The sequence below is a fragment of the Diaphorina citri genome, unplaced genomic scaffold, assembly GCF_000475195.1.
Source record: "Diaphorina citri unplaced genomic scaffold, Diaci psyllid genome assembly version 1.1 scaffold509, whole genome shotgun sequence".
Classification (NCBI taxonomy): Eukaryota; Metazoa; Arthropoda; class Insecta; order Hemiptera; family Psyllidae; genus Diaphorina; species Diaphorina citri.
Window position 1 is genome coordinate 42108 of NW_007377943.1, and position 27110 is coordinate 69217.

At 38.6% G+C, this 27110-nt stretch overlaps 2 protein-coding genes across 2 annotated transcripts in view; both read right to left on the bottom strand.

The window, feature by feature from the left end:
• Window positions 1–384, bottom strand: part of LOC103509545 (xaa-Pro aminopeptidase ApepP) — a 20219-nt gene extending 19835 nt beyond the window's left edge. The window contains exon 1 of the mRNA XM_026823838.1: window positions 367–384. Within this exon, the coding sequence (XP_026679639.1) occupies window positions 367–374 (8 nt within the window). The 5' untranslated portion in view covers window positions 375–384. The remainder of the gene's footprint in view (window positions 1–366) is intronic.
• A 14321-nt stretch (window positions 385–14705) lies between these two features.
• Window positions 14706–24271, bottom strand: LOC103509546 (importin subunit alpha-7). Its single transcript, XM_026823839.1, has 9 exons — window positions 24041–24271; window positions 22848–23068; window positions 22326–22335; window positions 21683–21772; window positions 21068–21133; window positions 17874–18050; window positions 16943–16949; window positions 16470–16633; window positions 14706–15929 (listed from the first exon to the last, which is right to left on the bottom strand). Exons 1-9 carry the CDS (start codon window positions 24269–24271, stop codon window positions 15537–15539), a joined length of 1359 nt encoding a protein of 452 aa, XP_026679640.1. The 3' UTR covers window positions 14706–15536.
• Between the last annotated feature and the right edge of the window lie 2839 nt (window positions 24272–27110).

Genomic DNA, 27110 nt, shown 5'->3' on the forward strand with positions numbered 1-27110 from the left:
CAAGCAGGGTCCGTCCCTCCGGGAATTTTTTAGCCCGTAGTGATTAGAGAAAATCAGTACCTATGTACCTACAAAAAGCTAGAAGGCATAAATAATAGCTAGAAACAACAGAGGTATTACTGTCCCGAAATCGATGAAAGAAGGGGATTGAATAGGAGAAACCACCCGTTCCGAGAACGAACCTTATCTGTTGAAGATAAAGCCCGCCCCGGGCAGGAATCGAACCCACGACCTAGCCCTTACAAGGGAAGCTTCGCAGATGGAGTGGTTCCCCACTTAATTACCTATCGAAAGCCACTCACCTGATGTTCGTCAAAGGAAGGAATGATGTAGGCATCGATTGGAGGTCCTTGTAGAACAGTATACCTAACCATGAAGTTACGAAGGCTGAAACAGAGAAAAATAGTCTGTGAAAATCAGAAAATTCCTTAAGTTCGACATTGGACCCGCTGATACTTTTGATCTACAATGTAAAAAGAAGCTCTTTTCAAATTTTCAGCAAATTTGTCAGCAACTAAAATTCCGGAAAATAGGCTCTATACACTTGAAAATGGGTTTTTTACCACTGGCGGATTTTTAACTGTTTGAAATGCAAATTTTCCCCTTACAAAAGAAAATTAGTAATAGAAATAATAATAATAATAATAATAATAATAATAATAGTGCTTATTTATACTGCTCGCATAGGACTGAAAAGTCCCTTTACTCCAGCAGTAGGCTACTACTATTGTTGTGGTCAAATTCTCAATTTATATTGAGGATAAAATTCCATACCTCGGCTGGGATTGAACCCACGCCCTCCTGTTTACCAGGCGAGCGCCTTGACCACTTCATCCAGTCGTTTAACTTAATCCAAGTTCAAACTCAGATTGTTCTCGCGGCCATTAAGGAGTAAACTACCCAGGCAAAAACCTTAATCCATAATAATATTATGGATATAATAATATTATGGATATAATAATATTATGGATATAATAATATTATGGATATAATAACTCTGAACTTACCAAAGTTGTAATAGCTTTGCTGACGCCAGCTGAGTAAGCTATCTGAGAAGGCAGCCATATTCGATTCCAGTAGAGGCCAATATTTCTCAAATCGTTCCACACTTTCTCGTATTCTTTGACTCTGAAATTGAAATAAAGGAACTCCATTAAATTTCGCAACACATGTGACAGATTTAATGAGAAGTAGAATAAAATGCTTATACTTACCTATACGTGCCAGAATGAGACGAAAAAGTCCCGTATTCTCGCAGTCTAAAGAGAGTAGAAGCCAGCCTAGTTAGCTTGGTTGGTAGCACGTCTGCCTTGTAAGCGCTAGGTAGCGAGTTCGGTTTCTGCCCGAGGTGATCTTTATCCTAAAAAGATAAAGTTCGTTCTCGGAATGGGACGGCTGGCTTTCTCCTATTGTGTCTTCCTTCTTTTCGTTTTCAGGACAATAAGAACCCAGTCATCCGATTAGGCTGCCGGCACCCTAGTTTTTTTCTCAGTGTACCAAGTCATTATGATCAATTGTTTTACTTACCTCACACATAAGGGACTAGTACACGAGTCAATATGCAGATACATCCGCACTGCATTGGACAACTTCTTCTCATCCGCACCCAGCCTGATGAGTTGGACCGGGATAAGCCAGACTGCCCCGTTGGTCACCCATTCAGATAGCAACCACGCCCAACGTTACTTCAGGAAACCATTGGGATCTAGTGCATTCAATGTGTTATACTCGTATTGCCGCTGATGGCTGCGAAATGAACTTTCGCCAGCCACATTTGGACCTATACAAGTAGGTACGACTAGCTACATACTCGTACTTTTCTTTTCTAATTTTATTTGACCTCAATTGTTCATTCTTATCACGATTTTCTTATTTTTTTAATCTCATCATTATTATTTCCAATTTCTGAGCAATATGAAGAACATTGACCAGACTTTGTGCTAGTTGAGATTACGCCAAAGTACACACACCGAAGCGGAGCAAGATATATTTTTTACTCATACTTACGTCGTATAAAAAAATACTCATATTTATTCACTTGAAAAAACAGCGTTTTCTCTTCCAAGTTGAAGGTTGTGATATTTACACAAGATCGCCCTAACTAAACGAACAACGGAAACGAATTTAACGATTTGAACGTCGTTCGTATTCGTGATGTGTAGGTACGAAACATGTTTTATGACGAGTGTACCTACGTTGTATAAAAAATACTCATATTTATTCACTTGAAAAAACAGCGTTTTCTCTTCCAAGTTGAAGGTTGTGATATTTACACAAGATCGCCCTAAACGAACAACGGAAACGAATTTAACGATTTGAACGTCGTTCGTATTCGTGATGTGTAGGTACGAAACATGTTTTATGACGAGTGTAAAAAATTACGAGCACGTTAATTTTGAAGGGATAGTAGGTACATACCTAAGAATAACAATAAATTGTGGGATACTAGAGATAACATTAAACAAATGGACATACGTACGTAAGTTATTACGATTTAAGTGCCTGCTTTTGGTGAGATTAGCGGATTAGTAAGGTATTTTATGAGAATCTTTCTCTGAGATCTCCCTACAACAAGTCCCTACTTCTTTTGGATAGTTAATTGGGATTTATTACTCCTATATCACGTGATTATTTGTCAGTAAAAAGTTGGCCTATTGGCTGATTCTACTGTGGGAGCACCGTACCGATCAGCCATCAATAATTTCTAAGTATAGTTGCCATGATAGATGACTGTGACTACTACCATTTTCGGTTCTTCCTGAATCGTCCTCACAGAAAGTGCTTATAATAATACGTCTAATTATGACCTATCACCTTCTGAAAGGTTTAGGGTACCGCCAAACAGTCAACAGCTAATGTATTTAGGTATATTGTCTAGGTCACCCTGACACCACCCTTGGTCCCTTACTGTTGCTCAATTTCAATATTCAGTCTCGAAATGACTCAAGACTCTCAAGAGCTCGATGACCCATCATTTTTGTGAGTCATTAGGAGAAATATATAACATTAAATAAATGGACATATACGTACGTAAGTTATTACGATTTAAGTGCCTTCTTTCGGTGGGATTAGCGGATTAGTAAGGTGTTTTATGAGAATCTTTCTCTGAGATCTCCCTCCTACCTAGTCCCTACTTCTTTTGGATAGTTAATTGGGATTTATCACTCCTATATCATATGTTTATGAGTGTCAGTAAAAAGTTGGCCTATTGGCTGATTCTACTGTGGGAGCACCGTACCGATCAGCCCTCAATAATTTCTAAGTATAGTTGCCATGATAGATGACTACTACCATTTTCGGTTCTTCCTGAATCGTCCTCAAAGAAAATGCTTATAATAATACGTCTAATTATGACCTATCACCTTCTGAAAGGTTTAGGGCACCGCCAAACAGTCAACAGCTAATGTATTTAGGTATATTGTCTAGGTCACCCTGACACCACCCTTGGTCTCTTACTGCTGCTCAATTTCAATATTCAGTCTCGAAATGACTCAAGACTCTCAAGAGCTCGATGACCCATCATTTTTGTGAGTCATTAGGAGAAATAAACTCATCGTCTTCTAAGACTCACGAAAATTATACAATTTACAAGAAAAACCACATCTCATCTCTCAGTGCGTAAAGATTAAACTGTCAAAGATATGAGATTTTAATGTAATCACCAAACAAAATAAGAGAGAGAAAAATTGACGCCATTTCCTTTCATCTTGTGACGATATTAATTCTTGTCCCACAAATCCCACAATATTGTGTGCTGGGAAACGATATTTCAATGGGTACATAATATTATTTTTGGGGGATTTACTAGGGCATACGCGCGAATTGATGAAATTAGCAAATAAATTCTTGTGTTGCATGTTTCCATACATTTATTTTAGAATTCAAGTGTCATCTCAAGATGTTTTATGCGTTGATTCCCTTAAAACAGGCATGTCAAACTCAAAATGTATAGAGGGCCATTTTTGATATTTGTTGAACATTGGCGGGCCGCAGGTATCAAACGTTTGCTAATCGAACGAGAAAAATGGGGAAACGGCTGAACAAATCGTACGTACTTGGGTAATGGATAATAGTGCTTATTTATATACTGCTCGCATAGGACTGAAAAGTCCCTTTACTCCAGCAGTAGGCTACTACTATTACCTACTGTGGTCAAATTTTCAAACTATATTGAGGATAAAATTCCATACCTCGGCTGGGATTGAGCCCACGCCCTCCTGTTTACCAGGCGAGCGTCTTGACCACTACACCACCGAGGCAGGGGCTGTATGGATAAGCCGTATGTTTATGTTTTCCATATACCTACTGTTTTAAGTTATGTAGGTGTATTATATTCATACACAAAAAGCCCACTCAGAGGCTTAGTTGATGTAAGGGCAAAAAGCCCTAAAGGATTGGGTTAAGCTTCTATCACGAATCTAATGTAGGTATAGGTGTATTGCTTTTGTGATAGAAAGTACCGACTTCTCTAAAATATGCACAGTATCGTTTTTGGAGATACATTTTGACTCAGTATCAAAATGAAGGGGGATATATCGATTGAGCAATCTAGGTAGGTACATCTTTCTATTGAGGAAAAATCATCATAGATAAGGGAATGCACTAAAACAGACAGATGATGCACTAATGGCCTGCCACATGTTTGCTGACACCTTTCTATTGAGGAAAAATCATCATAGATAAGGGAATGCACTAAAACAGACAGATGATGCACTAATGGCCTGCCACATGTTTGCTGACGAGCGAGCAATTGTTATTGTAGATACATATTTTATAAGGGGGTTATGAGAAGGGAAGAGAGAAAGGTGAGAACAGGAAAAGGACAGAGGTGAATCCAAAGGAACGAAAAAGCATACAAGGGGAGAAAACAATAGAACTCTATAGGTAATCCAAAAGAAATTTGTTAATGTGAACATTGCGTGAGCTGAAAATGGGAGCAAAGAGAGGGAAGATACAGGAAGAAGTCAGGAAAATAGTGGGAAAGAGGGATAAAATGGGTAGAAAAAACACAAGTAAACGGATAGACGTATAGAATAGAAGAAATGAAGAATAGTCCCTGATTTACCTAATTACCTACCCACCCACTATCCCATCCCACTTATATTCCTCAAATTCTGTTCGTATAAGAAGTGCTCCAGTGTAAAAAGTTAGGCTAGCCACTCACTATCAGGTAGACCTGACAGAAGGACCTGATCAGGTCTACCTAATAGTGAGCGACTGGCCTTAGAAGGAGTCTAAAAAGTCTGTAAAGGTAAAGCCAACCCAACCTTCACAGATATACCTACCGATTGGGAAAAAATCTCACCATATTTAATTAATAGAAAACTACAGGGGGTCCTCCTCCTTCCCAATTTCTAGCGTGTTCCTTCACCCCGAATTTCCACCAGAGATGTCAACGTTAAACAGTCAGTAATGATGGATGGATTAGATTTGTATAACCCATCTTTTTAGGCTGATGCCCTTACACCTAAACCTCAGAATGGGAATGATGGATCGAAGTTATAGGTTCCAATCCCACAGAATGGGAAACGTTCTGGATTTGAACTTTAACGTGAGGGAGGGGGAGGGACTGTGACGGATTAAAATGTTCCCTATCCTTTTTTACCCCCTCCTCTTGACCACCCCAAATTTCTCCGTCCCCAATCTCTGCTGGGGGGGTTGACGGGAATGCCATCACAAGGCTTTTGTCCCGGGTGGGTTTAGGGAGGTAATATTGTGTAAATAGGTTACCTATCCCCCCCTTAAATATATTATAAATATATACCTATGTATACAAGAGTTGGCACGTGAGCCTGGCACAAAGGTACCAATACTGGATGGTGGTAAAACTTTTGAAGATTTTTTACCGATTTTCATGAAAAAAGTTTGGCCTGAGCGTATGAAAACTGTAATAAAGTAAAACTAAAATATATTTCTAGAATGTCCTGTCCTAGATAGTAGACCTCTGGTATATGTACATAACTACTTGAATAACATTCCCTCAGTCTAATAGATTGAACCCACGCCCTCCCATTTACCAGACGAGCAAACTTGACCACTACACCACCGAGGCTGGTGTAAAGGCGTTTAAAAAAGCTCATGGACATAGACTATGTAATTGTGTTTCAAAGCCCTGAGAGACGTTTTAACACATTGATCGCCCGAGCAAAAATAGTGCTATTCACTCCCAGGCCCACGATGTCTTACGGGGAAAGGTAATCCAAAAGGAATTTGTTAATGTGAACATTGCGTGTGTTAAAAATGGGAGCAAAGAGAGGGAAGATACAGGAAGAAGTCAGGAAAATGGTGGGAAAGAGGGATAAAAGGGATAGAAAAAACACGAGTAAAGGGATAGACGTATAGAATAGAAGAAATGAAGAATAGACCCTGATTTACCTACATACCTACCTACCCACTATCCCATCCCACTTATATTCCTCAGATTCTGTTCGTATAAGAAGTGCTCTAGTGTAAAAAGTTAGGCTAGCCACTATCAGGTAGACCTGACAAGCTGACCTGATCAGGTCTACCTAATAGTGAGCGACTGGCCTTAGAAGGAGTCTAAAAAGTCTGTAAAGGTAAAGCCAACCCAACCTTCACAGATATACCTACCGATTGGGAAAAAATTCTCACTATTTTTAATTAATAGAAAACTACAGGGGGTCCTCCTCCTTCCCAATTTCTAGCGTGTTCCTTCACCCCAAATTTCCACCGAAGATGTCAACGTTAAACAGTCAGTAATGATGGATGGATTTGATTCGTATAACCCATCTTTTGAGGCTGATGCCCTTACACCTAAACCTCAGAATGGGAAACGTTCTGGATTTGAACTTTAACGTGAGGGAGGGGGAGGGACTGTGACGAATTAAAATGTTCCCTATCCCTTTTTACCCCCTCCTCTTGACCACCCCAAATGTCTCCCTCCCCAATCTCTGCTGGGGGGGTTGACGGGAATGCCATCACAAGGCTTTTGTCCCGGGTGGGTTTAGGGAGGTAATATTGTGTAAATAGGTTACCTATCCCCCCCTTAAATATATTATAAATATATACCTATGTATACAAGAGTTGGCACGTGAGCCTGGCACAAAGGTACCAATACTGGATGGTGGTAAAACTTTTGAAGATTTTTTTACCGATTTTCATGAAAAAAGTTTGGCCTGAGCGTATGAAAACTGTAATAAAGTAAAACTAAAATATATTCCTAGAATGTCCTGTCCTAGATAGTAGACTACTTGAATAACATTCCCTCAGTCTAATAGATTGAACCCACGCCCTCCCGTTTACCAGACGAGCAAACTTGACCACTACACCACCGAGGCTGGTGTAAAGGCGTTTAAAAAAGCTCATGGACATATTGTGTAATTGTGTTCCAAAGCCCTGAGAGACGTTTTAACACATTGATCGCCCGAGCAAAAATAGTGCTATTCACTCCCAGGCCCACGATGTCTTACGGGGAAATACGGTATAATCACGAAAGACGTATGTTTGTTACGGGACCATACGGTAATAGCGTAAGACCTATGTGTCTTACGGGGGCATTTGATATGAGTAAAAAAAGGAAAGGAAATGAAGACTTCTGTCTGATCCGATTTCATTCAAACACCCAGTAATTGTTCCGTCTCCTGAAGAGTTATTTATAGTAGGTAAACGGTAAGACGTATGTTTGTTACGGGACCATACGGTATAATAGCGTAAGACCTATGTGTCTTACGGGGGCATTTGATATGAGTAAAAAAAGGAAAAGAAATGAAGACTTCTGTCTGATCCGATTTCATTCAAACACCCAGTAATTGTTCCGTCTCCTGAAGAGTTATTTATAGTAGGTAAACGGGAGCCGTTGCCATCATAGCGCATTATTGCTCTGACCTTTTAAATAAATAGGACAAGCCTTTTCATTATGTCAAGTGTTGACATTTTCAATGAAAATCATAAAGGAAGAAACTCTCTCCGCTTTATCTTCGCTGTAAAAACACTATTAGTGTCCCCAGTATGAAGAGCTCGTCTGGGAATCGAAAGAGCACGGGTTCAATCCTAGCTAAGGCTGGGAAATTGATGCTCTAGAATTTAATAAATTCTAATTGAAAGTTATACGAGTGTTAAATTTCTTTTTCAAATCTAGGGACCTACTTGAACTTAATAACGACATAGAACAAAAATCTAGGTGTTTTTTTTTTTTAAACTCAAACAAGATCTTATTAGGAATCAAATGGACAAAGGTCAACGTAAAGGAAACATCAGCCTTTTTTGGGTAAAATAAACAACAGCTATTCTATTCCATCATCCTGGATTGTTTAGGTATGTATATGTAGGTATAATAACTACATGAAATGAACCTATTATGTACAATCTAAATAGTTCTTGTTCTCGTGATAGAGGGAAAGACTATTGGAAGGTTTCAGATAATTGGAAAGTTCCAGATAATTCACTTTAGAGGAGAAATATGTTTATCCTTGGGGAAATTTGAGCTTTTCTTTCGGAGAGAACACACAAGCCCATGTTCTGGGGTGTAGTGTTCAAATTTAATTAAAGTGAACAAAAGATGGGAAAAAGGATATTGGTTTTCTAATGAGAAATCACATTTCGATACGTCAAAATGTCGTCTGGACAATTTTAGGTTGCATGTTAGGTTTTTTTTTCGTAAAAGAAATAGCTCGACTAAATTTTTATGTCGCTAGTGGGGCTTGAACCTCCTCAGCCTCCGGATTACAAGTCCAGTGTTCAACCTCTTGGACTGTGTAGCATTCTGCCTCTGGGACTGTCTTTGCCACAATAACAATTAGTGCATTAGTCCCAATAAGATCTAAGATTCTCAAATAGTACATCCGACTAATTCATAGTTTCGTTCCTACGCAAATTCATTTCAATTAAGTCAGATCAGTCTCCTTGTGAAATATTATTAATTTATTATTTAATATTATACCCTTGTGGCTCGCAGCGGGCCGCACAATTTATTATTAATTTATTTAATATTATACCCCTGTGGCTCGCAGCGGGCCGCACAATTTGACCAGGCGGGCCGCATGCGGCCCGCGGGCCGCCAGTTTGACATGCCTGCCTTAAAAACTTCAATGTGAAAACAAAGGAAAAGTCCATCTAGGTACCTAAAAACTTGGCCTTAAAAAACCACGTAGAAATTACTTGCCCTTTTGAGGATAACTGAGCAGTTCACATCAATTGCAGGAAGGTGGCATAGCTCAGAGTCCTATATTAGCATAAAAAGTATCTAAATTACTTGCCCTTTTGAGGATAACTGACGTAAAATGAATTGCAGAAAGTTGGCATAGCTCAGAGTCCTATATAGAAGCACAAAATGGACGCCCTCGTGGTGGACAACAAAAACAGCTTATGGGTCGTTTTAACCCGGACTTGGCATACTGCACTGCCATGCGTCTTGATGAGATGAACCACCCATTTGGCCACATTTATTCGTCGGATTAAAAATGTGTCATTGGAGAACTTAAAATTTGCGATTTATTTGGAAAAGAAATCCAACAATGCAAAATAAGGGGCACTCATACATATGAGATATCAGTTTATGAGTAGGTATGTACGTGTATGAGCTATATTAGTAGCTTCTTTACACAGCACCTACTTCTTTTAAAGGTATGAAGAGCTCGTCTGGGAATCGAAAGAGCACAGGTTCAATCCTAGCTAAGGCAGGGAAATTGATGCTCTAGAATTTAATAAATTCTAATTGAAAGTTATACGAGTGTTAAACGTTCTTTCTTTTTCAAATCTAGGGACCTACTTGAACTTAATAATGACATAGAACAAAAGTATAGGTTTTTTTTTTTTAAAAAAAAAAAACTCAAACAAGATCTTGTTAGGAATTAAATGGACTTTGGACTACGTAAAGGAAACATCAGCCTTTTTTGGGTAAAATAAACACCTATTCTATTCCATCATACTGGATTGTTTAGGTATGTATATATGTAGGTAATAACTACAAGAAATGAACATACTATGTACAATCTAAATAGTTCTTGTTCTCGTAACAGAGGGAAAGACTATTGGAAGGTTTCAGATAATTGGAAAGTTCCAGATAATTCACTTTAGAAGAGAAATATGTTTATCCTTGGGGAAATTTGAGCTTTTCTTTCAGAGAGAACACACAAGCCCATGTTCTGGGGTGTAGTGTTCAAATTTAATTAAAGTGAACAAAAGATGGGAAAAAGGATATTGGTTTTCTCCCCAGCTTGAGAATATTCTCCAGACCATTGAGCGCCACTTGAATGATTTTGGCGTCAAGTAGCGTGAGGAGCTCGCAGAACGGCTCGATACAGCCCTGTGAAGAGACATGGGGGTGCCCAGCTTGAGAATATTTTCCAGACCGTTGAGCGCCACTTGAATGATTTTGGCGTCAAGTAGCGTGAGGAGCTCGCAGAACGGCTCGATACAGCCCTGTGAAGAGACATGGGGGTATGCTTAGGACTGAACGAAGAAATAGGACTAGTATGAAGTTCAGTCACCAGCATCGCTAAAATGGTCAATTTTATATACGAAAATTTCTCTAGTGCTAGTCGTAAATTGAACAAAATTCTATCTTCAGTTCAGTCCTAGGGAATATGATGTGCATGTCAGGATGTCAGACATCGCGCATCGGTGTAAAAAATTTTGATTAAAGCAAAAAAAGCAGCGGTTTGGATTCATTCAACACTATTTCGTAAGACACCCCATGGAATGATCAAATACTCTCATAAATCTGATCTGATCCATTTTTGACGTACGAAAATGCGTCCCATGCCACCAACGCGCTGGCTTAGACATAAATCTTAAATGTAACATCTTTTTCCCCAATTATTTTCAACAATACGAATCTCAACTGATATAACATCTCTTTTTCCAATTATTTTCCAACAACATACAAAGTTACACATAAAAGAAAGGTAGGTACACAAAATAAAGTGAACACATAGAGGATGCATAGTAAAACATATCTGAATTCTTACCTGCTGGATAAGGTATCTAATTTGATCCGGGGTACCCCCCGATGTTGCGTTGGTAATTGCCCAGGCGGCCTCTTTCCTGGTCTTGAATTCGGCCTTTTGTAGGATTTCGATGAGCGTACTGCCGTTACCCCTCTCCCTGACGTAGCATTTAGCTCCAAGGTTGCTAAAGATGACGCCCCATCCGTCCTAAATCTAGCAAGCCAGGATCAAGAATCTGTTTCTGTTGAAGCTTCTGACCTCACTCCTCCTCAGGGTCCCTTAACAACTACCACCGAATCAGTTTTGGAAAATCCGGCCACTCAACCACCCAATGATAATGAACCCATCATTATCCCTGACACCCCCATGAAGTGAAGCTGATGTCGAGAAACTTTATGAAAATCATCCACAGATAACTATCGATGACAAACCCTTGATTGTAAAGAAACTTGTTGACAACGGTCATAAAGTTTTTCTTTGCAATGTTGAACCTGGAGTTCCGGATTCCGTGCTTATTGATGAGTTGGCTAAATACACTAAAATGCTCTCTCCAATGAAATTCGTTAATTTAGGTTGCCGTAACGAGCGGTTCACTCACCTGATTGGATTCAGACGCACGGTCCTAGTAGAAACTATTGACGATCTTCCCCCATTTTTTAATCTTTTTTATGACAACACTAATTACAAAATTTTTGTAGTCATTGACAAAGTTAAATGCTTCAACTGTAACGCTGAGGGTCATCTGATTAAAAACTGTCCGGTTAAAAATGTTTCCGTCCAAAACCGCCTTGACCCCTCTTATAGCGCTCCCTCTCCTAGGAATGATGCAAACACTAATACCTTCTTACCGGCCTTTGCAAGTAAAACTCCGACCACTGCTGTTACCCCTCTCCCTGACGCAGCATTTAGCTCCAAGGATGCTCAAGACGACGCCACATCCGTGCTGAATGTTGCAAGCCAGGATCAAGCTTCTGTGTCTGATAAAGCTGTACCTTCTTACCGGCCTTTGCGAGTAAAACTCCGACCACTGCTGTTACCCCTCTCCCTGACGTAGCATTTAGCTCCAAGGATGCTCAAGACGACGCCACATCCGTGCTGAATGTTGCAAGCCAGGATCAAGCTTCTGTGTCTGATAAAGCTTCTGACCTGACTCCTCCTGAGGGCCCCTCTACAACTTCCACCAAATCAGTCCCGGAAAATCCGGCCACCCAACCACCCAATGATAATGAACCCATCATTATCCCTGACACCCCCATGGAAACCAATCAAGACATGTGTAAAAAACGAGCACGTCCTCAGTCACCTCCTTTATCTAATGGTGACAAGAAACCTTGCGTGACAACCAAGAGTGAGCTCCAGTGTTTGGTTCCTGTCATTGAAAAGTGTGAACCGTCAACTGATGGCCTTTGGGAGTGAAAATGGATGTTTCTAAATTTTATTTTTGGGACTGAATTTCAATGTGAAACACTAGTGGAACCTATTTGAAGCACAAATCACCAATCGATATGAATTTCCTATTTTTGGTGCTCCCCCTATTGGCGAGAGGACATGGAAAAATCAAACTTTGCATAGGCCATAACTCCGGCCGCGATAGTAGGACCGAGCTCAAACTTGTACCAAAGTACTACGTTTTTTAAGGCTTTTGATATGCCGTATCACAAATAGGGTGTTCTCATTTAAGATTTTAAAGTTGGTCCCTCTGAGGCCGCCCCTGGGGGGTCCTCCAAAATTCTGAGTACCTCCCAAAATTCTTTATCATAATCAAGGGCTGCATGCAAAATTTCAGCTTCCCAGGGTGAACAGTAAAAGGGTGGCCTGGGACTTTATGAACACAATGTATATATTCTATTTCTTAATACTCACATGAGTAACTCAACCAAACGTCTACACACTCCCGCGTCAATAACAGCTTGTATCTTCTCATTAGTAACAAATAATAACTCCCATAGATAAATGAGTGGAAGAAGCAGAAAAACTTGAAACAATTGAAGACAGATTTCTGCTTCAGTTGGGATTTGAACCTGCGGTATCCGGTATCCTGTTAAACCAATCTACATCGATATACAATATATAAAAAAAATGGAAAATAGAAAAATTAACAAAAAAGAAATAAATCAGAGTTTGTTTTCACTAAGCACTCGAGTGTGGAGTATAATAAATTGTATTTAATCATGACTTCACCTTACCTATCCTAGACTATGGGTGTTACATCTATGGTTCAGCCAAAGACAGTGTACTAAATAAGCTCAACGCAGTACACCACGCCGGCATTCGGATTGCTACGGGCGCCCTGAGATCCAGCCCTGTCGTTATCTATTTCTTAATACTCACATGAGTAACTCAACCAAACGTCTACACACTCCCGCGTCAATAACAGCTTGTATCTTCTCATTAGCAGAAGCTTTCTAAACTTTTGTGTGGCATCCAGTTGATCTTGAACATTGTCGCTGTAAAGGGCTTGAACCATTTCTGGAGTGATTATGTTTGCACTGGAGGACACCTGACCCTGTAATAACATTTCATTCATTAAAAACAGAATAACATATGCATTTTAGATGGATTGCAAACTACAACAAGTAGGTACATACGTTAAATGATTCTTAAAAATAACACATGCATGTTAATAAAAAGTACAACACATAGAAGTAAAGGTGAAAATCAAACAATCAAGCAATGTTTAAAGGGAAAAGGACATTGGTTTTACAAGTTAGAAAACAAGATGCAAACAAAACCCGAAAAAAAGTTCAACTTACCAAGGAAAATGACGATTATTTTCAAATTCATTTTCGGTGCTTTCTGGAGAACACCCCTTCAATCCAGCAACTTTCGCGTGAAAACCCGAACAATTCAATCCTCAAATTTACAACATTTGGAAATATCGCAAAATATTCTCGTCCAAAATTTTGCCAAAAAATTCTCGTATCGAAATATTTTTTTCCCCGGAGGAAGGGTCGGAGCGAATGAGTCAGAGTTTACTCTTGTACTGAGAGACGATATAAAGTTGTTCGTGAAACTATCAAGAACATGTCAATTGTGATAAGCGTGGTGAAAAGCCATGATCGTGTTTTCTTTGAGGATTTCTTCAAATGTCTTTCTTGAAAACTGAAAAATTTGTTCAACTTACCAAGGAAAATGACGAAGATTTTCAAATTCATTTTCGGTGTTTTCTGGAGAACACCCCTTCAATCCAGCAACTTTCACGTGAAAACCCGAACAATTCAACCCTCAAATTTACAACATTTGGAAATATCGCAAAATATTCTCGTCCAAAATTTTGCCAAAAAATTCTCGTATCGAAATATGTTTTTTTCCCCGGAGGAAGGGTCGAAGCGAATGAGTCAGAGTTTACTCTCGTACTGAGAGACGATATAAAGTTGTTCGTGAAACTATCAAGAACATTGGGCTTGAATTGTCAATTGTGATAAGCGTGGTGAAAAGCCATGATCGTGTTTTCTTTGAGGATTTCTTCAAATGTCTTTCTTGAAAACTGAAAAATTTGCTCAATTTATAATAATTAAAAAAAAAAAAAAAAAAAAAAAAAAAAAAAAAAAAACGACCTACCTACACATCAATCTGGAGCACTAGAAAAGTACAAAAAAAAAGACTAACAAATAATAACTCCCATAGATAAATGAGTGGAAGAAGCAGAAAAACTTGAAACAATTGAAGACAGATTTCTGCTTCAGTTGGGATTTGAACCTGCGGTATCCGGTATCCTGTTAAACCAATCTACATCGATATACAATATATAAAAAAAATGGAAAATAGAAAAATTAACAAAAAAGAAATAAATCAGAGTTTGTTTTCACTAAGCACTCGAGTGTGGAGTATAATAAATTGTATTTAATCATGAATGATAAATAAACTATTGTTGCTTGATTATACTCAGTTGCTTTCAAAAGAAAAAAAAAATCAAAATTTTATGTTAGGTACTTCACTTAAGAATACACTTTTCGTGTTGACTATTTTTTTGGGCATAAAATAAATAGGTATCATGATGAGTTTCTCGTTTAATTGCCTCTCCTTTCTGTATAATAATCATATTTTACTACCTCGTAAGGGGGGGAAAATGGCAAAATCAAAAAATATTTGATACGTATAAGAGACTTATACCTAGAAGACAACGATACAATTTGCAAGCTATGCCTCTTGCTATGTCAAAAAGACATATCAGAAAAACCAAGCCTGACTTTAAACCGAAAGAGCATGGGTAATGGGTACCCTAAATACCTCGTCAATAATTCTCAGTCAAGTCAAAAAGTCAATTTCGCAGAATGGGTTGCCCTATCACATCTTCACAATTTATAGTAAGTCTGAGAAATGTAACAAAAGAATCTCGTATACCTACAGAAGAAATTGAACAAAACAGTCGATTCTATTAATTTCAATTCGGTGGAATAGTAATATCACGAATAGAAACTGTGTGAGGGTAATACCATAAGTATTGACTTCTACCTAGTCGTAAGTTTCCGTTTCCACTCGATCTAACTTATCAGGAGTATACCTGGGAGAAGAGAACCTTCCGTATCCTTAGTCAAGTGGCTCACTCGGTCCAAAGTCCGCGGTCACACAGGGTCGTATTTGGGGGGGCGAGGGGGATACGGCCCTGGTCACACAACTTCCTCCCGCCTAGAAGTTAAACCCACCGCCCCCGCCTGCCAACATAGTGGTACTATCACAGGCCCCGCCTTGTGTCGCGCCGGCAAACGTGAACTCCTGAGCACCAGATGCGTCATGCGTGACGCACGGGGCCACACGCGTGTCTTCCTCTTCCGAACCGAAATAGTGCTCGATAATGTCAAACGCTTTCTGATAGATCTCGATGTTTTCGTGCGATTGGAGGAACTCGATTTTATCCAGTCCGTAGCACTCTTCGATCAACACAACGTATGGATTGACAGATCCGGTCTGTTTGGCTTCTTCTTCCCCCAGCTTGAGAATATTCTCCAGACCATTGAGCGCCACTTGAATGATTTTGGCGTCAAGTAGCGTGAGGAGCTCGCAGAACGGCTCGATACAGCCCTGTGAAGAGACATGGGGGTATGCTTAGGACCGAACGAAGAAATAGGACTAGTATGAAGTTCAGTCACCAGCATCGCTAAAATGGTCAATATTATATACGAAAATTTCTCTAGTGCTAGTCGTGAATTGAACAAAATTCTATCTTCAGTTCAGTCCTAGGGAATATGATGTGCATGTCATTGGTGTAAAAAATTTTGATTTAAGCAAAAAAGCAGCAGTTTGGATTCATTCAACACTATTTCGTAAGACACCCCATGGAATGATCAAATACTCTCATAAAAGATAAGGACTACCTGATCTGATCCATTTTTGACGTACGAAAATGCGTCCCATGCCACCAACGCGCTGGCTTAGACATAAATCTTAAATGTAACATCTTTTTCCCCAATTATTTTCAACAATACGAATCTTAACTGATATAACATCTCTTTTTCCAATTATTCTCCAACAACATACAAAGGTACACATAAAAGAAAGGTAGGTACACAAAATAAAGTTAACACATAGAGGATGCATAGTAAAACATATCTGAATTCTTACCTGCTGGATAAGGTATCTAATTTGATCTGGGGTACCCCCCGATGTTGCGTTGGTAATTGCCCAGGCGGCCTCTTTCCTGGTCTTGAATTCGGCCTTTTGTAGGATTTCGATGAGCGAGGGGAAAATATTGGCGTCAATAACGGCTTGAATTTGCTGTCGGTTTCCTAAAAACAAATCAATACCACAGAATAGAGTCTAATGTAGTAGTTGTTTTAATACTACGCAATAAAAACAGCGATTAAACACTAATCTTGGAAAGAAAAAAAAAAATGAAAAAGGATCGAGAAAATCATAGCTACAGCGGGTTCTGATTAAAATGAACAAGAACACTCAAGGATCATCAAGCCCATAATGCAGAGACACCAAACGGAAGAGCTAGTTAGGACAGGTTTGTCAAGTTTGATCACTAAAGAAACCATACGTTTCTTAGATCGCTTTGATATAGAGACAAGTTTCCTCAAAGAACCTCCTACTGGTTGGCTAGAAAATAGTCATTATAATGAGGGTTTAAGAATTGTAACATTCCCGGCTGCTGTTTTGTTGTGTCAACACGTCCAATTTTTCGTGGTGTGTTTTTCTAATTTTCTAGTAGAAAAAGTGTACGAAATATTGTTAATTTTTGCATAGTGCCCCCTTATAGTGTGCTTTTCGGTCTGTGAGTGCAAAACTGCAGTAAAATGCAGTAATTAGACTTTTTTTTACTATTCTTAACATTGCATTCAATTGCTATCAAATTTTTTCTCGTTGGTTGCCATGGCAACGTCCTTGTTATCCTAGCTGTTGTAAATATTCTGCTTTTCCCCAGTTTCTATTAATCTATTTATTATCTTTACATTTGTTGCTATAGGCAACAGTCACTATTTATTTACCTCTCTATCAGTGTTTTAATTCTTGAAACTTTCTCTGTGTTTTCTCTGTTCTAATTATGAGTTTCCAGATTGTTGTGATGAAATTGAATAGCTGATATACTTAGATATCTTGGAGAAAAAAATGTTCCTTGAAAAAGACCACCACTAGAAAAGTAAAACCTCTGTATGAAGAAGAAAAGGATTCTTCAGCTCTGTTCTAGTAGTGTTCATAACACCCACCTTGCTCCAAATACATAAGGCCTAGTTTAAACTGTGAAATTGCAGTCAACCATTGTGAAGACTTGTGCTTGGTCTTTAAAAGCAGAGAGAACCCTTTGAAAAACTGCCAGCTAGCTAGGGTTAGCTGTTCTCCTCCCTGTTTATAGTCCCACAGCCAGATGCTAGTCTACTCTCTGTTTAACATGCTTTAGCCAGACAAGGTTAAACTGTGGGACTAAAGGAATTTTCCAGTCTAAGTAAGTAAGTCCAGTCTCATTCTGGCATTGGAGACAGGGTGTATTCCATTCTATTCTAAATGTTGGATAGTATAATTTACCTGCATGGAACCATCATCATCTAGAATTACATCTGGCACATTGACAAATCTTCTTTTTGATACTTGTTCATCTCTTTTTTGTTTCCTCAGTTGTATGCCTTCTTCTTCTCGTCTTCTTCTCAACTCTTGAGAGTCCAGACCAGCATTTTTATACCGATGTTTGTGTGAGTTGGACATCTGAAACCATGCATAAAAACATTAGTTAGCTTTAGCAACATCATTGAATAGATAGAGCAAACAAATAACTATGCAATATCTACAACAAGAAAAATAACCGACAACAAGAGCAAACCGTAAAAATGGGAACTTTAAACATCATAACAATCAAAAATAAAATTGAAGAATGTATTGACACATTAAGTAATAGAAAGAAAACTTGATATACTTGGAGAATGTAAGGAAGAAATGGTTTGAAGAATGGGAAAAACACTACAAGAAGACGTTGATGGAAACAAAAAACTGTTGTATGGAATGGTTAAGAAAAGAAATATTGATACAGACGAAGAAAAATACTAAAAGGATGGTCAGAACAATCTAGTAACGGATGGAGACACAATAAAGAATATTTGGAAAAACTACTTTGAACAACTGCTAAATGTAAGGGGAAATGAGATTATTGGAGTGTACGAGAGAAATGTGGAGAGAGATTCAGAAGACATGGAACTTACCTGGAATGATATAGAGAGAGGTTGGAGATACATAAAGAATGGAAAATCACCAGGACCAGATGAGATAACAGGAGAGATGATAAAAGCCATGGGAATAAACGGAAAACACTGGATCTACAGACTGTTTCAGAAATGTTGGGTGGAAAAGGAAATACCTAGAGACTGGAAAGAAGGAATCATTGTGCCAATATTCAAGAAGAGAGATAGAAACTATGTAATAACTATTGTGGTATAACTCTAACCTCTCACGTCAAAAAATTGTATGAGAGAATAGTTGAGAATAAGATAAGAATGAGAATAGAGAATAATTTGGAAGAAGGACAATATGGCTTTCAGCCGGGGCCGGGACAGTCCACAACTGATCTCATCTTCAGTATCCGGCAGCTTATCAAGAAACACTTCAAATTTGGTCAAGGGTTATGGATGGGGTTCCTTGATATCTCTAAGGCATTCAACGCCATGGTGAGAACGAAAGTTTGGCAATGTTTAAGAAATATCGGAATGAATGAAGATATGGTAGAACAAATAAGAAAAATATTTGAAGGAACATGTAGCAAAGTGAAGACCAAAATGGGAGTGACTGACACATTTTATATCAATACTGTTTTACATCAAGGGGGGGGGGTACTGTCCCCATTGCTGTTTATCCTGGTTATGAGTGAGGTACAGAAGAGAGTACAAGATGTGATTGGAGAATAAAGAATGAAAATCATGCTGTTTGCAGATGACATATTTGAATGGGGGGACAATAGAGAAGAACTTCAAGGACAAATCAACGAATGGGTAACTGTGGCAAGTGAATATGGATTGAAATTTAGTGCTGAGAAGAGTGAAGTAGTGGTACTTAAGTGTGAAGAACAAGTTGAAGGAGCTGTTGTGATGAAGGGAACAACATTAAAACAAGTAGACCATTTCAAGTACTTGGGCAGTATATGCTGCAGAGACGGGGGTTATGAAGAGGAAGGATGAGAGTAGACTCCAAGCTGCTGAAATGCACTTTGTATGAAGTATGATCAGGAAAACAAGGAGAGATAGAGTAAGAAACAATGAATCAAGAAGAATAGCAGCCGTAGAAAAAGTACAGGAGAGAATTGAGAGATCGAGATTACAATGGTACAGTCATATGAGAAGACTAGAGGAAATAAGAATACCTTCAAGAATGTTTCATCTGGAAATGGAAGGGAGAAGACAAAGGTTGCTCATGACTGCGATGGATAGATATGATCCATAAAGACATTGAAAAAAGAGGTTTAGATCCAACAACTGTAATAAATGAAGAAAAGTTTATAGATAGAACATGGTGGAGAGGCTTTGTTCACAATCAACCCATTTCTGGAACAACTTGAGATTTGATGATGATCTATTTATTTGAACAATCTAAAACTAAAAAGAAAAAATGTTAAATAAAACCTGTTTTAAATCTCATATTTCAGGTCTAGGAATTTTAGGATGCTAGGTACCTATTACTTAAATCTTTATGATATTGTATGACAAAATGCAATTTGATAAGTCATTTAAATAACCGTGAGCACCTACTGTTTTTTGTTCTCAACTTGGATATTGTATTGGATTTTTTTAACATCTGCTAGTTGCAGTGCTGTTTAAAAAATTTCAAAATTTGGAATGAATAATAATCCCAGTCAGCACACACGATTGGATGTAAGGCTCGAATCAAGCTTACAAATTCACCTGTGTAAGTTGGATGACATCCAGTCTGCCCAACAACACTGTAATAAATGAAGAAAAGTTTAAAGATAGAACATGGTGGAGAGGCTTTGTTCACAGTCAACCCATTTCTGGAACAACTTGAGATTTGATGATGATCTATTTATTTGAACAATCTAAAACTAAAAAAAAAAGATGTTAAATAAAACCTGTTTTAAATCTCATATTCCAGGTCTAGGAACTCTAGGATGCTAGGTACCTATTACTTAAATCTTTATGATATTGTATGACAAAATGTAATTTGATAAGTCATTTACTTAAATAACCGTGAGCACCTACTGTTTATTGTTCTCAACTTGGATATTGTATTGGATTTTTTTAGCAGTGCTGTTCAAAAAATTTCAAAATTTGGAATGAATAATAATGGTATCAATGCCAAAGAGTGGGTTGATAGTTTCACAATATTTCTTAATTGCCACACTTCACCAACTTATGAATAAAGTCAGTGGGAACCGTCAATTGACGCTTCGGTTTTTGTCGATTTGGTGCAAGATCTCAAAAACTCCAAAAAGAAACTCGAGATCATTAAAGACGATTACGAAATGGATCCTCTTATGGTAATATCAGTGCTCGAAAGTATCGTATCTGATGAGTCGAACTCCATTGCCACCAAAGTTAAAAATCGGCTCAAGAACCTGAGGAAAAGCCTCATCACTATCGTCAGCCCCAACTTGACCACCGTAAACCCCGGCACGTCAGACCCTGTTTTCTCTGACTCCGACATTGATTTATCATTATCTCAAATCTAATCCCCTCCTTTTCCTTTTTTTTTTTTTTTTTTTTTTTTTTTTTTTTTCATGCATCGGCTAGGACGTCAGGGTCTGCGTGGAACAACAGACGGGACAAACACGCTAGAGCTGGAGCCACCTGGAAACAAACAACGGAGAAAGTAAAAACTCCTAGCCTGCCTCGGTGGCGTAGTTGTCAAGACGCTCGCCTGGTAAAAAGGAGGGCGCGGGTTCCATCCCAGCCGAGGCATGGAATTTTATCCTCATTTATTTGAGAATTTGACCACATAATAATGGAGCTCTAAGGGTTAGGTGGTAGAGAACGACTCCGGCGTTAACCTCGCCTAGTGGTTACCTTCCACTCAAGAGTATTATTATTCTTAAATAGTAGGTGAGTAACAGAAACAATCATTTATTCACTGATGAACAGAACTGCCCTATTTGAGTTGCACATTGTCAATCAAATAAGATGTTATTATAAAATTAATTCATTACTTTGAAGAAGGGATTGAATATAACAATAAAAGAAAGAGAAATGTGTAGAATAAATACATAAAAATAAATAACTTGAAAGAAGAGCATCTATGGAACCCCAGTAGCCCAAAAACTCATTAGGAGTTTTCTTTCTATGTGTAATTATGATAAAGATGTATCAATATCGAAAAACAACTTTCTTCCGATTCATTACCTTGGCAAAGTCAGGCGGTGGTGTTTTGCCCCGACAAAGGTTGGACAGAACCCAGACAGAGTTTCGAACCATGGAGAGGTGAAAAATTTGCTCAATTTATAATAATTTAAAAAAAAATGACCTATCTACACATCAATCTTGAGCACTAGAAAAGTACAAAAAAAGAAAGTAAAAAGACTAACAAATAATAACTCCCACAGATAAATGAGTGGAAGAAGCAGAAAAACTTGAAACAATTGAAGACAGATTTCTGCTTCAGCTGGGATTTGAACCTGCGGTATCCTGTTAAACCAATCTACATCGATTTATATATATAAAAAAATGGAAAGTAGAAAAATTAACAAAAAAGAAATAAATCAGAGTTTGTTTTCACTAAGCACTCGAGTGTGGAGTATAATAAATTGTATTTAATCATGACTAAAGAAGAGAGGGTTCCAAAGGAATGGTTTGGGTGTTATTCAAGGCAAAGGAAAGCCTTTTTCACATTGGTCAAGTAGAACTGCAAATGACCTGTGTACATGTGACATTAGCTTGTAGTCTGAAGGACTGATTAGCTTGCATATTTTTTGCACACAAACTACTTACAACCCCAATGCCCTGGATAACAAGACTAAGGGTGGGTTTCACCAACCTTTTTTTGAACTCCTAACAGCCTGTTAACAGTGTTAAATTAATAGCCCTGTTAAGCCTATACAAATCAAATGGAACTTAACAGATTGTTAGAACTCAGTTGCTTTCAAAAGAAAAAAAAATCAAATTTTTATGTTAGGTACTTCACTTAAGAATACACTTTTCGTGTTGACTATTTTTTGGGGCATAAAATAAATAGGTATCATGATAAGTTTCTCGTTTAATTGCCTCTCCTTTGTGTATAATAATCATATTTTACTACCTCGTAAGGGGGGGGGGGGGGAAGATTGTTAGCTTAATAGGCCTTATAGGAGCTGAAAAAATATTGAAGAAATCCACCGGAACACTTTACAACTAACAGCACTGGGACCACTTACTCTATGAGAGGATACAGGATATTGTTGTCCAGGACATGGTCTCGACACTCGGGTGAGTCACCTGCTATATTGCCCAAGAATAGGCCTTATAGGAGCTGAAAAAATATTGAAGAAATCCACCGGAACACTTTACAACTAACAGCACTAGGACCACTTACTCTATGAGAGGATACAGGATATTGTTGTCCAGGACATGGTCTCGACACTCGGGTGAGTCACCTGCTATATTGCCCAAAGCCCAAACTGCTTGCTCTTGTACATCTTCATGTGGCGATAGAAGAAGCTGAATGAATACAGGCACGGCCCCCGCATCAATGACCATACGAGTCTGCATGGACGTGCCCGATGCTATGTTGGTTAGTGCCCAAGCTGCTTCAAACTATACGGAGAGGAGAAAAAATCAACATGTTAGTACTCAGTAACAATCAACAGTCATCATATTACGTATATTCAAAGTAGGATTAAACACTAGGGTGACCGTAAAAAAACGATGTCGAAATTTTGTCAACGGGAACCCCACAAAGTGTTAAGTTCTTCCAGATTTTAAGATAGCCAGAGAGGAGAAAAAATCAACAAGTTAGTACTCAGTAACAATCAACAGTCATCATAATTATTATATGTATATTCAAAGTAGGATTAAACACATTTGCTTTGAAAGGATCTACATTCTACAAGCACTATAGAATTATGTTGATTTTTGGTCTTTTCTACAAGTTCGGCCATGCCTTTTCTACAAGTTTGGCCATGCCTCTGGAATTTGGCTATCTTAAAATCTGGAAGAACTTCACACTTTGTGGGGTTCCCGTTGACAAAAATCCAACATTTTTTTTTCTCCCCATACCTTACGGTCACCCTATTAAACACATTCCTCAGTCTGTACGTTATTCCGAGCCTGATCTTTCTGGGATTAAAATCCAACTTCCGAGCCCCTTTATTATTCTGGGCGATTTCAATGCCCATAACCCTTTATGGGGTAGCATGTCATTATCGAACGAAGGAAAAGAAGTTGAGCGGTTCATACTTAACCACAATGAAACACATTTGCTTTGAAAGGATCTACAAGCACTATAGAATTATGTTGATTTTTGGTCTTTTCTACAAGTTCGGCCATGCCTTTTCTACAAGTTTGGCCATGCCTCTGGATGAACTAGTATTAATATAAAATCAGAAACTAAACCAAGAAGTCAAAACTTGTTTTCTTACTTGTAAATTGTTGACAGTACTCTCTTTGAGAAAGGCTACAAATCGGGGTACAATGCCAGTTCGAATCACATCATCTATAGGAGGGGGATGAACTAGTATTAATATAAAATCAGAAACTAAACCAAGAAGTCAAAACTTGTTTTTTTACTTGTAAATTGTTGACAGTACTCTCTTTGAGAAAGGCTACAAATCGGGGTACAATGCCAGTTCGAATCACATCATCTATAGGAGGGTTTGGTTCTCTGGAGAGAAGCTTTCTAAACTTTTGTGTGGCATCCAGTTGATCTTGGACATTGTCGCTGTAAAGGGCTTGAACCATTTCTGGAGTGATTATGTTTGCACTGGAGGACACCTGACCCTGTAATAACATTTCATTCATTAGGTGGGTTTGGGTTATAATGAAATTGATCATTTTATGCAGGGTCTAAAATAGCTGATATACTTAGATACCTTGGAGAAAAAAATGTTCCTTGAAAAAGACCACCACTAGAAAAGTAAAACCTCTGTATGAAGAAGAAGAAAAGGATTCTTCAGCTCTGTTCTAGTAGTGTTCATAACACCCACCTTGCTCCAAATACATAAGGCCTAGTTTAAACTGTGGCGATTCTTTGGTTTACTCAGAAGTCTGGAAATAAACATAAAGTGGGGAAAAATGTATCAAAATTCAAACAAAAAATAGGCAGGTAAAAATCAAAGTCGAGTTTGAGTTAATAGGTTAATACTAAAGAAGAACCATTAATGGTATCAATGCCAAAGAGTGGGTTGATAGTTTCACAATATTTCTTAATTGCCACACTTCACCAACTTATGAATAAAGTCACTGGACCTCTTACTTTCTTACCGTTAGGACCTGAATACTTTTCACTAATTTAGATCTCAAACCTGACTATGAAAACATACATGATCTAGCCTTGAAGAAAGGTTTAGGAATTCTGTGTAACTAGACTTCTATGAATAGTGTTGGTATTGGTACTACACACCATCTGTTATCAAGGCATACACAGAACGCCTGCTACGTGAGATTTAGGTGAACAACTGACCAAGAAACCTCTGGGGTTAAGATAAGGAATGTCCATTTATATCCATAGAAACATTCTAGTAGAATGAGTACCTAATATGGGGGAGTATGAGAGAATGGAAGCAAGTACGTAGAGGTATAGAGGTGTGCAGTTTCTATCGATCGGTCTACATGTGATTCAAAGTCTAATGTTTCGCTAGGGTTGTAAATTGACTAATACTTACTTTTCGGACAGTTCAACCAAAGAAAACTCTATAATTCAGTTCTTAAACACTAAAATTTGACTAATAATCTTGGAGATGTGCAATAAAATCTTCAAGGCCTTTCGAGCATTCTGCTTTTTTTTCGTGCAAAACGAAAATCAAAATAAAAAAATACAAGTGAGAAGCTAGCTCACTTTCCGGTCGCCTATACAAATGTGAAGCGAGCCATGCGTTCACAAGGAAGTAAGAAGGCACTGGATTCTACACAAATGAACATGGGATGAAAAAAATGAGGCAAGAATTTTAATGGGTGTTCAAAAAGTTCAAACTCCGGCTAGAGCCCACGTGCGAAGTACTTCTTCTATATGTATACGTACTACTCGCACTGCGTGCTCGGGAGGGGGGCTTCGCCCCCCTCCACCCCCCGGGGGCTTCGCGTGTTCGCTACGCGGGGTTGCGTATACGTGCTTTTTTACATTGGTCAAGTAGAACTGCAAATGACCTGTGTAGCTGTGTACATGTGACATTAGCTTGTAGGCAAGTCTGAAGGACTGACTAGCTTGCATTTTTTTTGCACACAAACTACTTACAACCCCAATGCCCTGGATAACAAGTCTAAGGGTGGTTTTCACCAACCTTCTTTTGAACTCCTAACAGCCTGTTAACAGTGTTAAATTAATAGCCCTGTTAAGCCTATACAAATCAAATGGAACTTAACAGATTGTTAGTGTACTTATACATTCCGCTCTAGTCAGCCTCGTAACCTTAGAAGATAGCGCGTCTGCTCGGAATGCCTGGTTTTCTCCTATCCTGTCCTTCTTCTCTCTTTCATTTCAGGACCATAAGGCTAAAAACCGAATGGAGGGGAGAGCATAGCTCATAGAGCTTTTTTACTTTCTTTCTCTCAGCTCTATGCGGTTTGACTTCGCCAAACATAGTCGACCGGCCGTCGATCGACGAGGTAAATCTATGTTGTCCAGGCAGTGTGGACGGTTCAGTCGACATCGATCGATGGCCGGTGGCCGGTCGACTATGTGAGGACACACCTCTACAGTTACCTCTGTCATCAAACCCTAAAAAAATCTTTGACCTTCGCCCTAACCTTAACAATTTCGAGTGCACCTCCCTGTATGGGGAAAAAAAGGGACTACGCCCATTATAAGTACGACTTAACAGTAATGTATTTATTGTTTGTCGATAAGGCAGCGGGAAAACTGATGGCACTAGGCGGAAATAGAGCGCTTTGTGTAGTTATAGGAAAAACGTGTAACCAGATACAGGAGATGGGATTGACTTGTGCCCTATATTTAGCGATTCCTAACGTTTATTTTAATTATTTTTTCGTCCAGGGCTTCTTTTTTACATGCTAAACTTTCAAACCTGATTACTGATTACATGGAATGGAAAATGAGCTAAACAACCAACATTTCCAACAATAATCACGGTACAACTGCTAGGGTCTTTGGTGGGACATACAAAGCCTGGTGACAAATTCTGATGGGGACTTTGTATATTGTTACTTTACTTGTAGTTTAGCTACCGCTACTACTGAGCAAAATTGGAATCAGAGATTACAATGGAATGATGTATGGCTAATTCTGTATGATCTATAATCTATTTTCCTCAAGATGTTTTATGCGTTGATTCCCTTAAAAACTTCAATGTGAAAACAAAGGAAAAGTCCATCTAGTTACCTAAAAACTTGGCCTTAAAAACCACGTAGAAATTACTTGCCCTTTTGAGGATAACTGAGCAGTTCACATGAATTGCAGGAAGGTGGCATAGCTCAGTCCTATATTAGCATAAAAAGTATCTAAATTACTTGCCCTTTTAAGGATAACTGACGTAAAATGAATTGCAGAAAGGTGGCATAGCTCAGAGTCCTAGAAGCACAAAATGGACGCCCTCATGGTGGACAACAAAAACAGCTTATGGGTCGTTTTGACCCGGACTTGGCGTACTGCACTGCCATGCGTCTTGATAAGATGAACCACCCA